Source organism: Parasteatoda tepidariorum, chromosome 5 (assembly GCF_982258835.1).
Source record: "Parasteatoda tepidariorum strain Cologne lab strain chromosome 5, Ptep-v5.0, whole genome shotgun sequence".
Lineage (NCBI taxonomy): Eukaryota > Metazoa > Arthropoda > Arachnida > Araneae > Theridiidae > Parasteatoda > Parasteatoda tepidariorum.
Window position 1 is genome coordinate 66,530,221 of NC_141759.1, and position 21,362 is coordinate 66,551,582.

The following is a 21,362-nucleotide window of genomic DNA, read 5'->3' on the forward strand; positions in this document are numbered from 1 at the left end:
ACACTGAATTTACAATTGCAGGGGAAAGATAGAATAATATCAGATCTCTGACAGTGTATATTTAGTTTTCAAACTAAATTTCAATTTTTTCAAAAGGACATTAAAAATAGAACATTTTGTAATTTTCCTCGAATTAAAAATATCTGCTCCAATATTAAACAAGAAAAACTCTACGAATACATAAAAAAAATTAGAAGGAATATTGACGGAATTCCAAAATAGATTTCAAGACTTGAAATATTTTAAATCGCCTCTGGATTTTTTTTCTGAATCTTTTTGAAATTATCATAATTCAAGGCGAGTTTTCCATTTCCAATATAATTATGACTCAAAAAGCATCTGGGGAATTAGAATTAATAGAGATGCAAGAAGATCAAGCGCTACAATTAGAATATAAAACGATATTTGCAGACAGTTTCAAAAACAAGCATATTATGCAAAAATTAATAAATATTCTAGCCATAACCAGAAACATCACAGACAATATGTCATAAACCTTATAATAACTTTGTAAAAATACTGGCACCAAATACAATGTTGAGGTGTCAGGGCTCCAGGCAAACCATTGCTGCAGCATAAAAACACACTCTGGCCCCACCCTGACCAGCAAGCATTTGGCAGTCAGTCAGTCAACACAAGCTGTTGTCCGTGAGGCTAATAAAATTTAAAAAAAGAAAAAAAAAACTCAAGCTCGATCCACACAAACAAGAGATGGCTTAACTGTCTATAAACGCACACACAATAAAAAACAGTAATCTATATCATGATCCGCCAAAACACTGCCTCAACTACTATTCATAAGAAAAATAGGTAAAACACGCAACACAACATAAACAAAACATACATACCACACAAGCCTCACCACTGACCCTGCTCCCAGTCCCTGGGGACAGACAGTGAGTCCGGAGCTTTTCAGCTACCCGTGATGGCCATTTATGTTAAATGTTTAAAATATATATATATATATATATATATATATATATATATATATATATATATATATATATATATATATATATATATATATATATATAAATAAATTAAAAAAATAAATAAAAAAATTAAAGAAAAAAAAATTTAAAAAAAAATACCTGTGACGTGGCTAGCTATTTTATATTGTACTGTTATTGTCGATGTCCATTCTTTGTGGCTGTAATGTAACGCTGCTAGTTAATCTATGTAAAATTAAATTGTCGCTACTAGGCCGGGATAGCCTGGTCAGTGGGGTGCCGGGCCCATGTCCAAGAGTTCGTGGGTTCGGTCCCTGCTGGTCGAAGACTCCCCGTGTAGTAAATGGTGACTGATGCACGTTAAATCTGTCGAGTCTCAAAGTCCTCCATGGTCCCATAACAAATCAATACCTCTGGGGGTACCGATCCAGGAGTTTCCTTGTCTTCTGGATTGGTTCAAAATTACAAGGCTACGGCGTTGAACATTTGTAGTCGTAAACCCAAAAATTGGGTCGACTGTTCAACGGCGGTCATAAAATAAAATAAAAATTAGAATATAAGTCGACGTCGATTAGTGAATTTTAGAAATTTGTACAAGAGTCGAAGTATCCTGAATTAAAAAAAGCTGCTAGTCGAATTATTTCGATATTCGGAATAACGTATTTTTGTGAGTATCAGTATTAACTAACCAGCATCTCAAAGAATTACTGAGAAGTGCTGTCACCAATTATTCAACAAATTTCAAAGAATTATCAGGAGAAGTAAAATATATGTGTTTAATTTTTAATATTTAAATTCAATACACATATTTTGTATTTTTATTTATGTTTTCAATAAATACAATTTCTGTAAAAAAATTTAATACCTTTTTTGCGTACCCTTTAAATATGTGTTTAATTGCGGCTCGCAAGAAATTTCAAATTTTGAAAAATGGCTCGACTATCAAGGAGCTTGGCCACCCCTGGTACAGAGAATGAAAGGACATCCTTGTCCTGGATTCAAACTCAGGACCTTTCTGATGTGAGGTCCACTGCCTGACCCCTACACAGTATCTGATTGGTATCTACTACCAGGTCATAAAATCATCTTAAAAACATCCCTTTTTGTAATTTTAAATTTTTGCTTAAAAAGTACATTGAAAGTTATTAAGGTTCGTACTAATGTGCAAGCTTTCTTGTAAATTCGAATCAAAAGTAAATAGGGAAAAAAAGGTCACCCCTCATCATAGGTATAACATTATTGGATCATTTATCGAAAACCGATCGAATTGCAATAAAAATTTGGGAGTAGGTGAAAATGTGAGAATATAAGAAGTGAAGGTTGAATTGAAACGTTTCCAATTTTTTTACTACAAGAGAAATCAAAATAAAGGCAGTGCAAATAAAATAGGTTTATTAATTCCTAAAAAGTTGAAAGATGACATTCTAGAGATTGATCGATCTAAACGTTTCGTCGTTTTTGAAAAGTTACAGGATGATTAAAGTCGGTCAGTAATTGCAGTAAAAATATGAATCTTAATTTGACATTACATGAGAAAAAAGTGATAGCCAAAACGAGAAATGATCCGTTGCACTTATTTGCACCTTAGCTAAAACTTTAAATCGTATGATAAAGCTTTAATTTTGTTTAAAATTGAATAAAACTAATAAACAGAAAGGGATTAAAATCATTTATAAAATAAAAGTCTTATTTATTGAAAATTATTCACAAAAATTGAAAAAAAACTTTATAAAAAGTTAAATTTTTTGGTCAATCAATGTTATTTTTCCCCTCCAGAAAAGAAATATTTCTCCTCTATGGCATTGAAGTTAAATTAACCCTTTCGCGCCGGCTGTCACAAATACGCGACAGCATAAAACCGTATCAATCAGGGTAAAAATATAAAACTGGTAATCAAAGTATTTCTTTAGCAGTTTATTTGTGGGCGGAGTTATAATTGTTTGATTTATTTAATTCACCATTACTTTGTGCAAAATAAAACTATTTAGTTACACTTTGAATTAACCTTGATTATACATATGATTAAACTAGCAATAATTAAAGAAAAAGCAAAGTAAGTCTGTCTAATCAGCAACGACTACATTTAAGTTACCGTTTTTTATTTAATTACAACTTGATTCTGATCTTGTACGAATTCTTTTCTGAATCACCCGTCCCCAAGGGGTTAAAGGAAGAGAGAAAGGCAGTTTGTTGTAACTCATATCCTTGCGATTGATTAATCGACTTTTCCTTTCATGCAAGAAAACAAGGAGAGAAAAAAAAACAATCATCCAATAAAATAATTATTAACTTCGTAGGCTTGGCAAAAGTCTTATTCGCTGTAGCTATTTATACATTAACTACAAAAAATAACCTTAGTATTGTTCCAGCGATTGCTGAATGCAAATAATTATTTCAGGTATATTATTTGTCAAGGATGCTTTTTATGCATACTGGAACCGTCAATCCTTTTTTAATTGAGTCCAATAGATTATTTATTACGCTATAGATAAATTAATATCTATTATGACGCATCGTTATTGTATAAACACGCTCCTTGTTGTTTGAAGAAATAATATACTTCATAATGAGTAAATAATTACATACTCATTGAAACTAATTATATTATGTAACAAAGTGGACATGTCTGAAAGAAATTATTTTAAAGTAATAAAATGAAGTAAAAAAATACTTAATGCTATTTAATACATAAGGAACTACGTATAGTTTTCCTATAGAACAAAAAATCACATATCACAAATTTTTACTTCATAATAAAATACAAAATTTAACAGTTTCAAAACAATTCTACAATTTTGTTCTAACTGCATTACAAGAATTTCTATTATTTCTTTTAACTCTTTTTGACACTCATTAAAATTTCTATTACCAACTTTTGGCGACGATTTTTCATAATTGCAAATTAATTTAAAAGGAACATTTACTCTAAAACAACTGCTTCAATAAACCAGAATTATTTTATCTTAATTTTAGGATAATTTTTTTGCAGATTGAAGCCCCTCAAAAGTCAAGGGAATGCACTTTACCCCTCTGGAAAACCGATAAAATAAAAATTAAATTTTGTTTTAAACTGTTATTAATTTTTTATTTTGAATAATTAAAAATATTACTTGCAATATGTCAATTTGAATTTATACCAGTCCATAAATTGGTTGTAAAAGTTGCATTTCTAAATTTAATGCTATTATAAACTATTTATTAAAACCATTTTGTAAGAGTAACGAACGCTTACCCTTATTAATATAAATGTAGAAATGAAAAGTTTCTATAACCAATACTTTATATTTTGTGTAATTTTTGGAAAAATGGCAGCCTAGTTCAACTCTGTAGCCTTGTAATTTTGTGCTCTACTCTGAAGACAAGGAAATTTCTTAATCAAGCATTGGAATATTATTTACCTTCGTAAGGAACTTTTTGGCGAAACTAATCGACATTTGCGTCACATGGAGAAAAAAACCTCTGAAATCTCCCACGGTTAGCCTGATAACAAGAGGTCTCGAACCGATGATCCCTCTACCACTGGAAATATTTTATGTCAGCATTGCGGTTGGCGCTAGCTGGAAGCACAGTGTACAAATCGAGCAGAAATCGTCTGGATACGAACATGAGTCGCCTCGTTGAAAGTAACTCAATCTCCTGATTCAGACTGGCAATCTGGACCAATTATCATATTTTTGTCCGTTTATTTTTTCGAAAATAGAGCATTTCATGTTTGATTAAAATTAAACTTCAAGTATTGCACAAGCGTATAACTGTCTCTTTTAAAAATAATTTATTTATTAAGAAGTAATCATCCGTTAGTAACTAGTTATTAACAGTTAAACATATAATTGTAAAACTTCAAAAATCTTTAGTTTCTCTATATTAAATCGTAAGCACTGCCCCTGTTTTAGCAGTTCAAGTTTACGTTGCATTTTGTTTTACTGCTCAATAACTATTCAATTTAGAAATTTGAAATTACGAAGGGGTGGGATGAAAAAAAAACGTACAGGAAGTACGATGCAATAAAAAACTTAACATCGATAAATAGCTCACGAATATTAACTGTTAAACTTGTAGTAAAAAATACCATTCAAGCTACTCTACGGACGGCAGAAATGCTAATATAGTGTTGAAATTTTACGAGCTAAAAGGGTCATATTTGTTTATGAACTCGAGTTTTTTTTCTTCTAAACTTTAATATGTTCTAAAGTTATTTCATATTTGAGTGTTTTTTGCCCGAATTTTTTCTCATTTTATTTTTATTACGTTACATTTTGCTTTGCTATTGCAAAACCTATAAAACTTGAAATTGCGTTGAGGTGTAGAAAAAAGTACAGGGAGTACTATGGAATAAAAAAAATTTAACAGTCGATAAATAGTTAGCGAATCTGTTAAACTTGTAGTGAAAAATAACATGCGGGCTGCTCTATAGACCACAGAAGGATAAATACTGTGTGGTTTTTACTCACATTTCTTCTTATTTTATTTTCATTACGTTGCATTTTGTTTTGCTGAGCACAACTGAGAAAACTCAAAAACTTGAAATTACGTTGGGTAGTAGAAAAATGTGCAGGTAGTACGACGGAATAAGCAAATTAATATTCGATAATTAGTTCGAGAATTATTTAAATTTGTAGTAAAAAATGGGTAGTAGAAAAATGTGCAGGTAGTACGACGGAATAAGCAAATTAATATTCGATAATTAGTTCGAGAATTATTTAAATTTGTAGTAAAAAACGGGTAGTAGAAAAATGTGCAGGTAGTACGACGTAATAAGCAAATCAATATTCGATAATTAGTTCGAGAATTATTTAATTTTGTAGTAAAAAATGGGTAGTAGAAAAATGTGCAGGTAGTACGACGGAATAAGCAAATTAATATTCGATAATTAGTTCGAGAATTATTTAAATTTGTAGTAAAAAATTGGTAGTAGAAAAATGTGCAGGTAGTACGACGTAATAAGCAAATCAATATTCGATAATTAGTTCGAGAATTATTTAATTTTGTAGTAAAAAATGGGTAGTAGAAAAATGTGCAGGTAGTACGACGGAATAAGCAAATTAATATTCGATAATTAGTTCGAGAATTATTTAAATTTGTAGTAAAAAATGGGTAGTAGAAAAATGTGCAGGTAGTACGACGGAATAAGCAAATCAATATTCGATAATTAGTTCGAGAATTATTTAATTTTGTAGTAAAAAATGGGTAGTAGAAAAATGTGCAGGTAGTACGACGGAATAAGCAAATTAATATTCGATAATTAGTTCGAGAATTATTTAAATTTGTAGTAAAAAACGGGTAGTAGAAAAATGTGCAGGTAGTACGACAGAATAAGCAAATAAATATTCGAGAATTATTTAAATTTGTAGTAAAAAATGGGTAGTAGAAAAATGTGCAGGTAGTACGATAGAATAGGCAAATTAATATTCGATAATTAGTTCCAGAATTATTTAAATTAGTTGTAAAAAAATTTGACTAAATTTTAAATATTGTTTTGCTATAAAAAAAGTTTAAAATATAAATAAAATTAATTTTTTTTTAACATCCAAACAAAAATATTCAGAAAACGGTAAAAAAAGAAGAAGAAAACCTTGAAAAATAAAATAAGCTACTTTCAAATACAATTACGAAGGGACATTTTTACATCGATTGACGTAAAACCTCGGGTGCTTTGAGAGCTATTTTTCTAGGAAGACCTTAACCGCGTTTTTAAACGGTATAAACGTGACACTTTGAACTTAACTCAGACTATTTGCCTAAAGGAACTCAATGCTAAATATATCTACATGTATTCAAATTAAGCTTTCTTTTTCACACAAATCATTTCAAAACTGACGAGATGATAGGTTATTTACTACGTAACAAATGAAGGCCTGCCAACTTTCTATCATTTTGGAAAAATTTCTTTTAGTGTGACTGTGGGCCAGAAGACCATGATCTTTGACCAAAGTTCAAAAATTAAATTTTCAACTAAAATATGTGTAGGCAGTTTTAATATAGCCCAAATTAAGTATTCATAATCATACCAAACATTATAATTTACTTTTTGGACCGACGAGAGTACAATGTAATGAAAAAAAAATTTTTAATGTAACTTTTAAATTTTTATTTCAGAAATATATATAGAAACTTCACCTTACTGTTACATTCTTATCAGAGTAATTAATCTGAAATTATAGTACAGTTTTTCAATTTGTTGAATTAGTTAATACTCTTGACAAACTTATAGTTTACATCTTATCATTTGTCATTTTACAATGTTTGAATGACTTTCGAAACTTAGTTCCAAATAGTTCCACGAGGTAATTAGCTAAACTTTTTTTTGTTGTCTTCTTTGATCTTTCTTCTTTCGAAAAAACCTGCCCCATTTTGCCCGTATTGCAAAGGTGGACTAAATATACCGAAAAACAAAAATTATGTTTTTTTTCTTCATGTTTTCGCTTTATTTTGTAATTAATTCGCGTTATTTTGTAATATTACTTCGGGAATATAATTTGCTTTTCATTTTTAATATAAAATTACGAAAAACATTATATTTTCGTTACTATATTTAATTATTTAAACGTACTATACTATTTTTTTTATTTTTGCTCGCCATATTTCAGCCGCCATTTTGTTTTTTTGGGTATTTTTAGTGTATTTCAAAATTTTAACTATGAATTCAATTTACCTGCACATAAAAACCCCTAAATAAAATCCCCCAAATTTTGAAACAAATTTCATCGAAATACTAATTTTGACCACGACACCTTGGATGCTGGCCCATTGTGTAGTGATAACTAAGTTTATAGTTCAATGTATTATTCTTTCATTTATAAATTTGATTTAAAGTTATTTTTTTAAACCACTTGTAAATTATACGAAAACTTGTATAAAAAGCCATTCTATTCCAACTTCTCCGTGGTGAAGTTTTTAAATTGTTAACAAAATTACCAAAAATTTTATAAGCTTTAGTTTTCAATTATCAACCACTCAATAAAATATTTTGCAAAAAGCGTAGTTAGGACAGCGAAAAAGATAATTCGCAAATAAAGACAATTTTCAGACAACGGTTATTTTTGAGGCTACAGCGCAGGTATTTTATAGATTTAAATTTTTGATCGCTGATTGTTGTTAAAAATTAAAAATCCACTAATTTTTAAAATTATTTTTTTTTAAATAACTAGGAAGTTCTGTTCACCAAATACTGTGATTGCTTCTCATTCATCGTTGCTTAATTTCCACTTAGAAATAAATAGTTTACAAGAAGAAAAAAAAGATATTTTTGTTCATAAAACATATAATTCTTATTCTTTTATTTATTTACATATAATTCTTATTACTTTTATTGAAAAATAATCAACTGTATTTGAACAAAGATATTCAATTTTAAGAATACAGAATGTGCTACTATAAGAAGTAATTTTACTTGACAACAATATGTAACGATAATTTAATACAATCTAATTGGATGCCTGCAAGTGTCGCCATAGGAGGTAAATCATGGCTAGCCAATCGGGTTCGACATGTACTCGTAACGTCGGTTGCAGGTATCCAATTAAATCTGATTTAAATCACATGATTGGGCATAATCACTTCACTTCTTCTCGAATTGCAAGTACCCGATTCTTATGTGATCAGTAAGGCCCGGATTTTGATGACATTTGCATTTTTTTTTTTGCATTTTTTGGACATTTTTCGTCTTTTAGAGCATTTTTTTTTATTTATAGGACATTTTTCTTTAAATTTTGGGGCGTATTTTGCATTTTAATGCATTTTTTAAAGTTTTTTGTTAATTTTTTCCAAATTTTATTATTTTTTATCAATTTTCCTTATTACACTGGCTTCCAAACAATGAAGAAAATCTCTAGGATATTAACAGGAGAAGCAACATCTTTTCAAATTGAAGAAGAATTGTTAGTAAGTGAGACCGTCTTTTTCAAGTACGCACCTGTAACATCAGTAGACGTTGAAAGAAGCTTCTGCAGGAATGAAAATTGACTTTCAGACAAGAGACGCTCGTTTACATTTCAAATTATCGAAAAACGTTTAATAATCCAATGTAATTCTGATATTTAGTAATATTATGAGATGGAAGTTGCTATGTCCATTAAAGTTCCTATACAAAATAAAAATATTTTGGTGTCAATGTGTTTTCCTTTTTTTGTTATTTTAGAATATTAAACATATTTGTCAAACTTTAATGAACGTAGAACAAGTATTGCATTGCTTTATATTTTTTAAATGACTCATAATAATTTTAAAGAGCAAAACATTTTTTTATTCAATATTTTTACTTTATTCAAGGAATTTTTTGCGCAAGTTTTGCATTTTTAAAGGGAAATTTTTTGCCCTTTTTAAGGGCATTAGTTGAGAATTTTTAGGTCATCAAAATCCGGGCTCTAGTGATCAGTTTATCTAAATATTAAGCTTCCAGTTAATTTCATTTTTTTAAAATATTTTTTGTTTCCTTTTAATCATTGAAATGCGTTTTCTGTATTGAAATGAAACTTTTTTCAGAGTTCTAATTTTAAAAATACTTACGAACTCTGGTAACTAGGTTCAATCAAACACACTTAAAAGAATAAAAGGAAGCAGAAATTTTTAAAAACATTAATAAATCACGAAATAAATAAATAAATCACCTTCATGTAATTTACCTTAGGTTAACAAAAAAAATGCCTTAACCCTTTCTAAGGCAGTGGTAAGTATACTTAACTCCAATTTTTGAAGCCCATGGTGAACTTTTTTACCACTTTTAATATAGGTTTCCATTTGTTAATAACTTCAGCTTTCTTGAAGTGCGTTTGAATAAAATTGGTAACCATTTGTTAGTTTAATAAAACGTATAAAATTCATAAAATACATAATTCCTTTTGAAGTCTGTAGCATTTCTAAAATATATTTAATGAATAACGAAAAATAAAAGTCAATAAGTTCCTAATAGTTCGTGGTAAATATACTTTAAAATTTAGATTAATTTTTTATAAGCTAAATGAGTTTTTTTTCTTTTATGAAATATTATTCTTATATCAATTTCAATTCCAAAAATACTTTAATTTACCTTTACTAGAAATAAATGGCCCACTAAAGCGTTAATACACTCTAAAAACTATAATCATGAGTAATTATAAAACTATAATTATTTTGCTGCTGTTTCTATTTTATTGTTATTGCTGTTTTTGATTATGTTATCATTGATGCTTAATATAAAATTTGAACATTCAAATAACTGTTCAATTAACTCGTACAAATGTTGCAAACAGAAAGATATTTCTTCAAGATGCTGTAATAAGTCATCAAAAAATTTTAATACTATTTTTTTTTGTCTAAATTAAATTTTTTTAAACAGTCATGATTAAGGCGATTTTAATTTTAATTTTAATTTTAATCGAAGTAAAATTAAAAGTTTAGCGATTCTTATTCTAAGATTAAAGTTGTGGATATAGTTAATCACATTCATTACAAATTCTAAACGGTGCAATTTATTTTTTGATAGATTATAATTGTTTTCACCAAAATTTCGAATCTAGCAATTATGTAATTTAAGCAAAATTGATAAGTCGATATCAATATTCGATATCAGGTCATACTCATTGTAGGAATAAAACTCCCTAATAAATTTGAAATCGATATATATATTGTTTTTATTTTTACTTAAGTATATTCATGTAACATATATTTAAAATCACACTAAAATCCATGCACACAAAAAAACACACGAACACGCAGGGTGAAATATGCATGTACGTACTTGAAAAAAAAATTTTTAAAGTATTTTTCGCGGAATAAAATTTTCATGACTGTCAGGGTGATTTCTGAATAGATTGAAATCTAAGTGAATCTTTGTATTTTGTAAATTTTTCTTAATAGTAACTTCACTTCTACATAGAAGTCTGAGTTCTCCCTTAATATTACAATTAAGTCCTCCATTTCTTCTATATTCTTTATTTTTCTACCTTATTTTTGTGTTTGATCTAAAAAATATTTCCTGCTTTTTATAAATTATAAATGAAAACTATTGTAATTATGTATATTGCTTTCTTTTTTTAAGATTTAAATTTTATAAACTTTTTAGCAAGTTAAGGAGCTAGGTCTCAAAAGGTGAGAGCATAACAGAGATTGAAACTTAAAGCGTTAACAATAGTTAAGTTTAATTTACAGAAAAAATTTTAAAGTCATTTTATAATTCTATCTAGGAAGAGGAATTAACATAAATTGTAGCAATATTTTTTCATAAATGCCTTAAATATTTATAATTAAGGCATTTATAATAAATATTTTTCCTAGCAATAGCAGAGATGCCAATTAGCTCCAGACCGCGGATAAATATTTTTGAGTGGTAATCTTTCAGGGTATTTGTAATGATTTAGGATGGATTTGGGTAATTGGTTTAGTAAACCACTCAACATGTACTCAAATAATAATTCAAAGACTTGTATGATATGCTACTTTGTTACAAAGCCGTGTTTAGACTCTCAAAAACTTAGCAAAATTTCTCAAAAGTGTAAAGTTTTAGTTTGTAGCTCTCTACCGTCTTTTAAAATATTTTGTTGAATCCGAAGCAGCTGGTTTCCTGCAAAAGTACCAGTTTTGGACATTCATGATATTAACTAAGCCAATAGAACACCAAAAATAAATAGAGTCTAGATATTATATTTGTAATCTTTTTAGAAATTAACTTTTGATCAACTTATCAGACAATAACTTATTAGATAATAATTTTTAATTAAATATTAACTTTATAGTCTTATTCTTTATTTTAGTCAAATAAGAATAGGATTATAAAGTTTAAATAGGATCCTAGCATTTCGGAAAATTACTCGTGGAAAAAGCATAAGTTGGCAAGTACAAAATTAGACCTGAAAACATAGAAAAGAAGACATAGAAAAATTCGAAATAACACCTACTTTTAATAGCCCAAACTTTCACACTTGATAGGCCAGAAACGTACTTTATGAGGGAACTGGTGCATTTGGTTGACATAGTTGCTTCATTATTGTATTCGTAAAGTTTCGGCATGAAACTCTTTATAGTATCTCTTATGAACTTCTTTAAACCGTTTTCAAATCTTTTAATCATTCCATCAGTTCTTTCCCGATAAATTTTATAGTCTATATTACGTTGTTCGTCATATGCCGAAATAGTTGTTGTAACAATGTCACTTTTGTTTTCACTTTCATTGCAAATAACACAAGTCGTCAAAAACATTGAACATATTAAAAGGCTAATTCTTAGTTCCATTATCTTCGAAGTTATTGAAATAACAAACGCAATATTTTTTTAAAAAAAAGTATCTTTCTTTGAAACTGCTTTCTTAATAATTCTCTTATTTTCTTGGTTCATTTTTGTAAATTTCAAAATCTACCCGATTTGTTCAAATAAAAACAATATATAAATTTTCTATGTTAGAAAACAGATTATAAAATTCCAAATTTACCGTCTGCTTCAATAATTATCGTTTTTGGAAGTTCTGCAAGAAAATCATATGCTTATATTTGTCAAAAGAACGTAATAATTATTTCCTGGTAGTTGATAGATATTCTGAAAAAGTCCGTTTTCTTGATTATTGTCAAAAATGCACTGCACAAAAATTATTTGTTAATCCTTGTCAAGAGAACAAGATAATTATTTTCTGGTAGTTGTCAAGAGACCCTTTTATTGATTATTGTCGAAAACACGGCTTATCTTGATCCAAAAAACTACAAGATAATTATTAATTTTGCAATTGCCATAAGTGCTACAAGAGAGTCGATTTCATTGATTATTGTCTTAAAAACACAACACGAAAATTTTCTTGACTTTTGTTAAAAACACTTTTTAAAACTATCTTGTTTCAAAATTAAATCCTTTGGAACATTCGACTACTATATAATCCATTTATAACAATTCAAGCTATTATGAAAATTGTTGATAAAGAATTGCGTTTAACTATTTCATTACCGTTGCTCGCAAAGACAACAACAAAAATGCTTCTTCAATAAATATTATTGAATTGATAGTTATCAAACAGTAAAAATGACGTAAAGCACTATTACAAAAATAGATTCCACACAAAAGGGAATAATCCCACGAAATAGCGTTCGTAAACTTGTCCGATGAAGATGAAGAACGAAAAGATAAGCAAGAGCAACAGTGGAATGATTTTGAAAAGTCATGAAAAATATTATTGAATGGCGAACCTTCCAAGTCACTTGATTACCTTGAATTAGAACTCACGGTAATAATTGTTATTATTCTAGTAATAATCTACTTTTTTCTCGACATCGTTCTGGTCCTAGTGCTTCGGGCAAGAAACTAAACTTTCAACTTGTTTCATTTTTATTGGCAACAACGAAACTAATAAAAAAATTATACTGAAGTCGACGACTTCAGAAGATTCTGTCAGTTGGTGAAAAAGAATTGCTCTTGTTTCTTTGTCTACCATTTTCAAATGATTTCAAGATTCACAAAATGGCAACCTTGCAAGCAATTCGCGTTTAAAATCAAAAATACTTCTTAGGGAGGGTTCGATAATAATGACTTCAGGACAAAATTTTGTTTACAATTCTGATTACATTCTTCTGAAAGATTATGCAGATTTAATGCGCATACTAATATATCAAATTATATTAACGCGTCTTTTGAAAAGTATGTTTTTTTTTTTTTTTTTTTTAATTCATGCCGTGGGTGATATCGAGCTTTATTTAGGGTGTTTATTATCGAAACAACATCATCAAGGCTTGTACACGTATCTGAAGCTCATTTTAATTAAAGAGAAATGTCAAAATAAAGGTTATGGTTATGGTAAAATTTATGGTTATTTATTAACAGCATGAAATACGTGTGTCTTTTTCAGGGTAAAAGATAAAATCCTCCTAACGCGGCTCACTTCCAAACAATATTTTTTCAAATTTGCACTTATTTGCAGTTAGTTAGGTCTAAGAGGAACAATTATTCACCACTAAAATTTCTTTAATTTACAAAATCAATTACTGATAAGTTTTTGAATATGAATGAAAAATATTTTTTCCAACCATTTTTTTTTTTTTTTGGATTTTATATTTTAGTACAAATATAATTCCGAAAATTTAACAGATATTTTTAGTGACTAGTAGATTTTTTCTTAATTGAAAAATACCAAAATATATTTTTGCCCGTGATTAGAGGGGGCTTTAGCGGTATCATATCAACGAAAATAAATTTTTTGTTTTAATCATAATGTTTCATTACTTTCATAACGAACATATTACGTTTTAACTAACAAATCTAGATTTCAATTTTCAGATAAGAAATTTTAATCATGCGAAATATTTAAATGCATTGAGCACAATTCTCATAACGAATATTTAAATTCGTTTTCTAAGCTTAACTACAGGAATAAAATGAAAGAAAAAGTAAATGCTTATTAAATATTAATGACTTCTTCAGCGAAGGCCGTAATGTATACATCACGTTGAATAATGCTCACGGTATTAAAGATTCATTTAAATCTCTGCTTGCATTTCTCTTAAATACGCAACAGAATAATTCATTTTGACAATAGAAGGCTAACATCTAACATATGCTGTAATTAAAGCAGCTTGTAAGAAAAACTAGTAGTTAATATTTAAATGTTTTTCTTAGAGAGTTTTCTTGAAGAAGTTAAACGTGAAATTATAAACGTAATAATGTAAGTTAAAGGTAAATATACACATACAGTTGATGAAGTAAAAATAAGAATATCGTTGCTGATGAAATTAAAATAAGCATTTGTATTCGATTCGTAATTTAACTAAGAAAATTGTATGCCATTACAAATTACATTTAAATCCATTACAAATTACATTTGTAATTTTAATCAGATATAATTGCATACGTAAGCGACGTCCCGTGTGTGTCGAACCTGATTTGCTTCTGAATCGAAAAATGCCAGAATTTACCTACGATGACGTCATTTGCAGAAATCCAATTAAATTTGTTTTTTTATAATTTAGTTGAACATTTATTTTTACACCATCTGTGTTAAAATAATAACTGAGAAAAATATATTTTGATAAAAAAGAAATTTCAAAAGAAAACAATGAAAAAAATATTTTTATTTCTGTAAATTCTTTTAACACTAGAAAGACTGAAACTTAGTATATGCCTATATTGTCCAAAAGCAGTCAAAATTACTGGATTGTGAAAGAATAAAAAAATTTGTTTAAAATTAATTTTTAATATTTTTTATATTATTTACAGTTATATAACAAGTTATTAGTAAATATTAGCAATAAAGAAATTATATGTTGTACAAAAAGTCACAAAATTCTAAGAAATTGCGTCATTATATGCAACATTGATATTCTAATTGAAATTAAAAAGCAGTCAAAATGACTTCCTTAGGCAATCTAGTGTTAATGAAATATTTTTTTTTAATGAAACTAGATTTTTTATTATGCTAAATAACTATCTTATATTGTTTATACAATTTGTGCTAAAATAATAGTTGTAAAATATAATTTGATTACGAAACTTTATAAACAAACATTTCACAATAAACTGAGAAGAAATAATTTTACTTTTATAGATACATAATTTATTTTTATGTATACGTTTAATCAATCATAGTTAACGGTATAATCACTGACTAAATATTCTTTTTTATTTATAAGTTATTTTGAAAACGATTTAGTACAATTCTAAATTGTAGTTTTAACAAGCAACTGATATAAACTAAGGAGTTTTTCAAGTAATGTTTCCATTTAATAGAAATTTCATTTCGAAACTTATGATCATACTGTTAAATATTATTTTCGCAAAATGTTAATGCAGTTTTTAAAGTTGGATTTAGGAATACAATTTGTTAAAAAGAATCTTGTTAAAAAAGAAAGAAAAGAAAATAGGATCTTAGTGTTCACCTGAAACTGATAGTAGAAAATAAGCATAGTGCAAAATATTATTATTATTATTATTTTGGATGTAATGCAAATTTACAATTTTTAAAAAAGATTCGTTTACAAACAAATAAATAAATAAATAAATTAATTAATGTGTACAATTTTTATTTTTGCCATTTAACAAATAAAAATTACACCGTAATATATTATTTCATCAAAATTATAATGTTTAAGGTAGCACTTGTTAAAAAAGTCTCGTTTTTAAAAAATAAAAAAAAAATAAAATTTGTAATTGTTTTTTTGAAAAAAACTATTAGAAATGGAAAATGTCTGTCAAATTGAACTATCAGAATAAAGAAAAAAGTTATTATACCGTAAAATATTATTTTCGCAAAATATTAATAGTATTTAAAATTTTAGACACTTGTTTAAAAAAATTTTTTTTTCGAAATTAGAAAAGAAAATAATGTTTAAAAATTTTCTTTTTGTCATACTACTATTAGAAATGGAAAATTTCTTTCAGAGAATCTTCAGAACTAAGAAAAAAAATTATTATGCCGAAAAATATTAATAGTATTTAAAATTTGAGACACTTGTTAAAAAAAAAATTTTTTTTTTCGAAATCAGAAAAGAAAATAAAGTTTACAAATTTTCTTTTTGTCATACTACTGTTGGAAATGGAAAATTTCTTTCAGAGAATCTTCAGAACACAGAAAAAAAATTATTATGCCGAAAAATATTAATAGTATTTAAAATTTGAGACACTTGCTAAAAAAAAAAAAATTTTTTTTTCGAAATCAGAAAAGAAAATAAGGTTTACAAATTTTCTTTTTGTCATACTACTGTTGGAAATGGAAAATTTCTTTCAGAGAATCTTCAGAACACAGAAAAAAAATTATTATGCCGAAAAATATTAATAGTATTTAAAATTTGAGACACTTGCTAAAAAAAAAAAAAAATTTTTTTTTCGAAATCAGAAAAGAAAATAAGGTTTACAAATTTTCTTTTTGTCATACTACTGTTGGAAATGGAAAATTTCTTTCAGAGAATCTTCAGAACACAGAAAAAAAATTATTATGCCGAAAAATATTAATAGTATTTAAAATTTGAGACACTTGCTAAAAAAAAAAAAATTTTTTTTTCGAAATCAGAAAAGAAAATAAGGTTTACAAATTTTCTTTTTGTCATACTACTGTTGGAAATGGAAAATTTCTTTCAGAGAATCTTCAGAACACAGAAAAAAAATTATTATGCCGAAAAATATTAATAGTATTTAAAATTTGAGACACTTGCTAAAAAAAAAAAAATTTTTTTTTCGAAATCAGAAAAGAAAATAAGGTTTACAAATTTTCTTTTTGTCATACTACTGTTGGAAATGGAAAATTTCTTTCAGAGAATCTTCAGAACACAGAAAAAAAATTATTATGCCGAAAAATATTAATAGTATTTAAAATTTGAGACACTTGCTAAAAAAAAAAAATTTTTTTTTTCGAAATCAGAAAAGAAAATAAGGTTTACAAATTTTCTTTTTGTCATACTACTGTTGGAAATGGAAAATTTCTTTCAGAGAATCTTCAGAACACAGAAAAAAAATTATTATGCCGAAAAATATTAATAGTATTTAAAATTTGAGACACTTGCTAAAAAAAAAAAAAAATTTTTTTTTCGAAATCAGAAAAGAAAATAAGGTTTACAAATTTTCTTTTTGTCATACTACTGTTGGAAATGGAAAATTTCTTTCAGAGAATCTTCAGAACACAGAAAAAAAATTATTATGCCGAAAAATATTAATAGTATTTAAAATTTGAGACACTTGCTAAAAAAAAAAAATTTTTTTTTCGAAATCAGAAAAGAAAATAAGGTTTACAAATTTTCTTTTTGTCATACTACTGTTGGAAATGGAAAATTTCTTTCAGAGAATCTTCAGAACACAGAAAAAAAATTATTATGCCGAAAAATATTAATAGTATTTAAAATTTGAGACACTTGCTAAAAAAAAAAAAATTTTTTTTTTCGAAATCAGAAAAGAAAATAAGGTTTACAAATTTTCTTTTTGTCATACTACTGTTGGAAATGGAAAATTTCTTTCAGAGAATCTTCAGAACACAGAAAAAAAATTATTATGCCGAAAAATATTAATAGTATTTAAAATTTGAGACACTTGCTAAAAAAAAAAAAATTTTTTTTTCGAAATCAGAAAAGAAAATAAGGTTTACAAATTTTCTTTTTGTCATACTACTGTTGGAAATGGAAAATTTCTTTCAGAGAATCTTCAGAACACAGAAAAAAAATTATTATGCCGAAAAATATTAATAGTATTTAAAATTTGAGACACTTGCTAAAAAAAAAAAAATTTTTTTTTCGAAATCAGAAAAGAAAATAAGGTTTACAAATTTTCTTTTTGTCATACTACTGTTGGAAATGGAAAATTTCTTTCAGAGAATCTTCAGAACACAGAAAAAAAATTATTATGCCGAAAAATATTAATAGTATTTAAAATTTGAGACACTTGCTAAAAAAAAAAAAAATTTTTTTTCGAAATCAGAAAAGAAAATAAGGTTTACAAATTTTCTTTTTGTCATACTACTGTTGGAAATGGAAAATTTCTTTCAGAGAATCTTCAGAACACAGAAAAAAAATTATTATGCCGAAAAATATTAATAGTATTTAAAATTTGAGACACTTGCTAAAAAAAAAAAAAATTTTTTTTTCGAAATCAGAAAAGAAAATAAGGTTTACAAATTTTCTTTTTGTCATACTACTGTTGGAAATGGAAAATTTCTTTCAGAGAATCTTCAGAACACAGAAAAAAAATTATTATGCCGAAAAATATTAATAGTATTTAAAATTTGAGACACTTGCTAAAAAAAAAAAAATTTTTTTTTCGAAATCAGAAAAGAAAATAAGGTTTACAAATTTTCTTTTTGTCATACTACTGTTGGAAATGGAAAATTTCTTTCAGAGAATCTTCAGAACACAGAAAAAAAATTATTATGCCGAAAAATATTAATAGTATTTAAAATTTGAGACACTTGCTAAAAAAAAAAAAATTTTTTTTTCGAAATCAGAAAAGAAAATAAGGTTTACAAATTTTCTTTTTGTCATACTACTGTTGGAAATGGAAAATTTCTTTCAGAGAATCTTCAGAACACAGAAAAAAAATTATTATGCCGAAAAATATTAATAGTATTTAAAATTTGAGACACTTGCTAAAAAAAAAAAAATTTTTTTTTCGAAATCAGAAAAGAAAATAAGGTTTACAAATTTTCTTTTTGTCATACTACTGTTGGAAATGGAAAATTTCTTTCAGAGAATCTTCAGAACACAGAAAAAAAATTATTATGCCGAAAAATATTAATAGTATTTAAAATTTGAGACACTTGCTAAAAAAAAAAAAAATTTTTTTTTCGAAATCAGAAAAGAAAATAAGGTTTACAAATTTTCTTTTTGTCATACTACTGTTGGAAATGGAAAATTTCTTTCAGAGAATCTTCAGAACACAGAAAAAAAATTATTATGCCGAAAAATATTAATAGTATTTAAAATTTGAGACACTTGCTAAAAAAAAAAAAATTTTTTTTTCGAAATCAGAAAAGAAAATAAGGTTTACAAATTTTCTTTTTGTCATACTACTGTTGGAAATGGAAAATTTCTTTCAGAGAATCTTCAGAACACAGAAAAAAAATTATTATGCCGAAAAATATTAATAGTATTTAAAATTTGAGACATTTGTGAAAAAAATATTCTTTCAAAAATAGAAAAAATAAGGTTTGAAAGTTTTCTTTTTGTCATACTACTATTAGAAATGGAAAATTTCTTTCAAAGTCGAATCGTCAGAACAAAGAAAATAAATTATTATACCGTAAAATATTAATAATATTTAAAAGAGACACTTGTTTAAAAAAAGATTCTTTCAGAAATAGAAAAAAAAGGCTTAAATTTTTTCTTTTTGTCACACTACCTTTGGAAATAAAAAATGTCTTATAAGTTGAATCTTCCGAACAAAGAATCCTCATGTTCCATATGTTCTACCTTGACATACCGTCCAAATGGGTCAACAAAAACATTTCTTTATTTTTTATAAAAATCCTTGTCTTCGTTTTTGACCTTCAAAATTTAAGCAATTTTCCTGAGGGATTACTTATAATCGTAAGATATCCAATATTCTAGTGAAAGTAAAAACGTGATGAAACTTACAAAAATGTTTTTTTTTTCTCCAAGTCTAAACAAGTTTCTTTCTTGTCTTCAAGCTGTTGGTCATTACCACACCTCAAGATCGATGATGTACGTTCAAAAGTTATTGATTCGAAAAGAAAAAAAAATCTGTTACTGTTTCGAAAATCGAACAAATAAGGTCGAGGCCTAATTTTTGCTTGGTTATATAGACTTTCTCTTCTTTTTTTTAATAATAATAATAAAATTTAAAAAATCAAAAAAAAAAAAAAAAAAAAAAACTTAAACGAAAAGAACAAATCTTCATTCTAAAATCAAATTGCTCGGTTTCTAAATAAATAAATAAAACAAAATTAAATTTTTTTTCTTTTTAAATTGTGGTCGCTTTGTTTCGATTACTGCTTACCCATTGGTTAAATGCTAATTTTTTTTTTGTGCTGTTGTCTGATTGGTTTTCAAATCCTGCCTATATACGTGTTTCAAGATGTCACAAAATACTTTTTCTTCGTCAGTATTCATATTTATAAAGTCGCTGTCAAGACAGTAATTAAAAGTTAATAATAAAAAGAATATAACAATACTTTAAATTATTATTATGTAAATACATTAAAAACGCCTGCTGGTGAAAATAAAAAGAAATAAAGCTTATAATAAGCTTATTTTCTAACCAATGCGGGCTAAAGAATGCTATTATAATTTTAAAAAAATTAATAAACAGCAGCGGTCACCATAGCAACGCATGCGCACTGTTTAGTATTACTCTTAAAAAGAGTTGAAAAGTGTGATGACGTCCAAATAAAGTGCTCACGCCATCAAACCCAAAACAATACCCATTTTGCCAAAGGGTAATAAGCGCATTTTGTACTTCATATTTTCACTTAATTTTATTGAATTAAAAACGCCTTCATCTTGGGCACGTTTTAAAAGCTTTATAAAGGTCCAACTCTGATCGGTTTGGTCACTTTCTTTAAACTAAACGATAACAATTTTTAATAAAAATAAATAAATAAATCTATTTGTATTTAAATATGATAAATTAACAAATGCATATTATTTAATCGAATGATTCCCAATTTTTTTTCTATGTAACTCTAAATCAGTAACTTTCTTTCGATAGAACCCTGACTTTGAAAATAAAGTATATAAAGGCAATTAAGAATGTATTGACCAATAAAAGACTTTATTTCGAAAATGCCTAAAAAGAAAAGTGAAATGTTTTCATCTTCATATTATTAATAGTCTTAAATTAGGTTTTATGTCTAGTAGTTATTTTCGCAGTATGGAACGGTAGTTATAAAGTTTTTTTTGGGTGTATATACACATGAATGAAAAAAAAATAAGCTGAATTACAATTTTCTTTGAAACAATAGGTAAAAAGAACTGAAATAAATTTTGAAAAGTTTTTTAGGGAAACATTTATTAATGAATTTAAATATTT

At 26.8% G+C, this 21,362-nt stretch overlaps 1 protein-coding gene across 1 annotated transcript in view; it reads right to left on the reverse strand.

Annotated features, from left to right (window-relative positions):
* LOC107455697 (nose resistant to fluoxetine protein 6) overlaps positions 1 to 13,067 on the reverse strand; it is a 70,270-nt gene extending 57,203 nt beyond the window's left edge. The window contains exon 1 of the mRNA XM_071185197.2: positions 11,822 to 13,067. Within this exon, the coding sequence (XP_071041298.2) occupies positions 11,822 to 12,155 (334 nt within the window). The 5' untranslated portion in view covers positions 12,156 to 13,067. The remainder of the gene's footprint in view (positions 1 to 11,821) is intronic.
* Between the last annotated feature and the right edge of the window lie 8,295 nt (positions 13,068 to 21,362).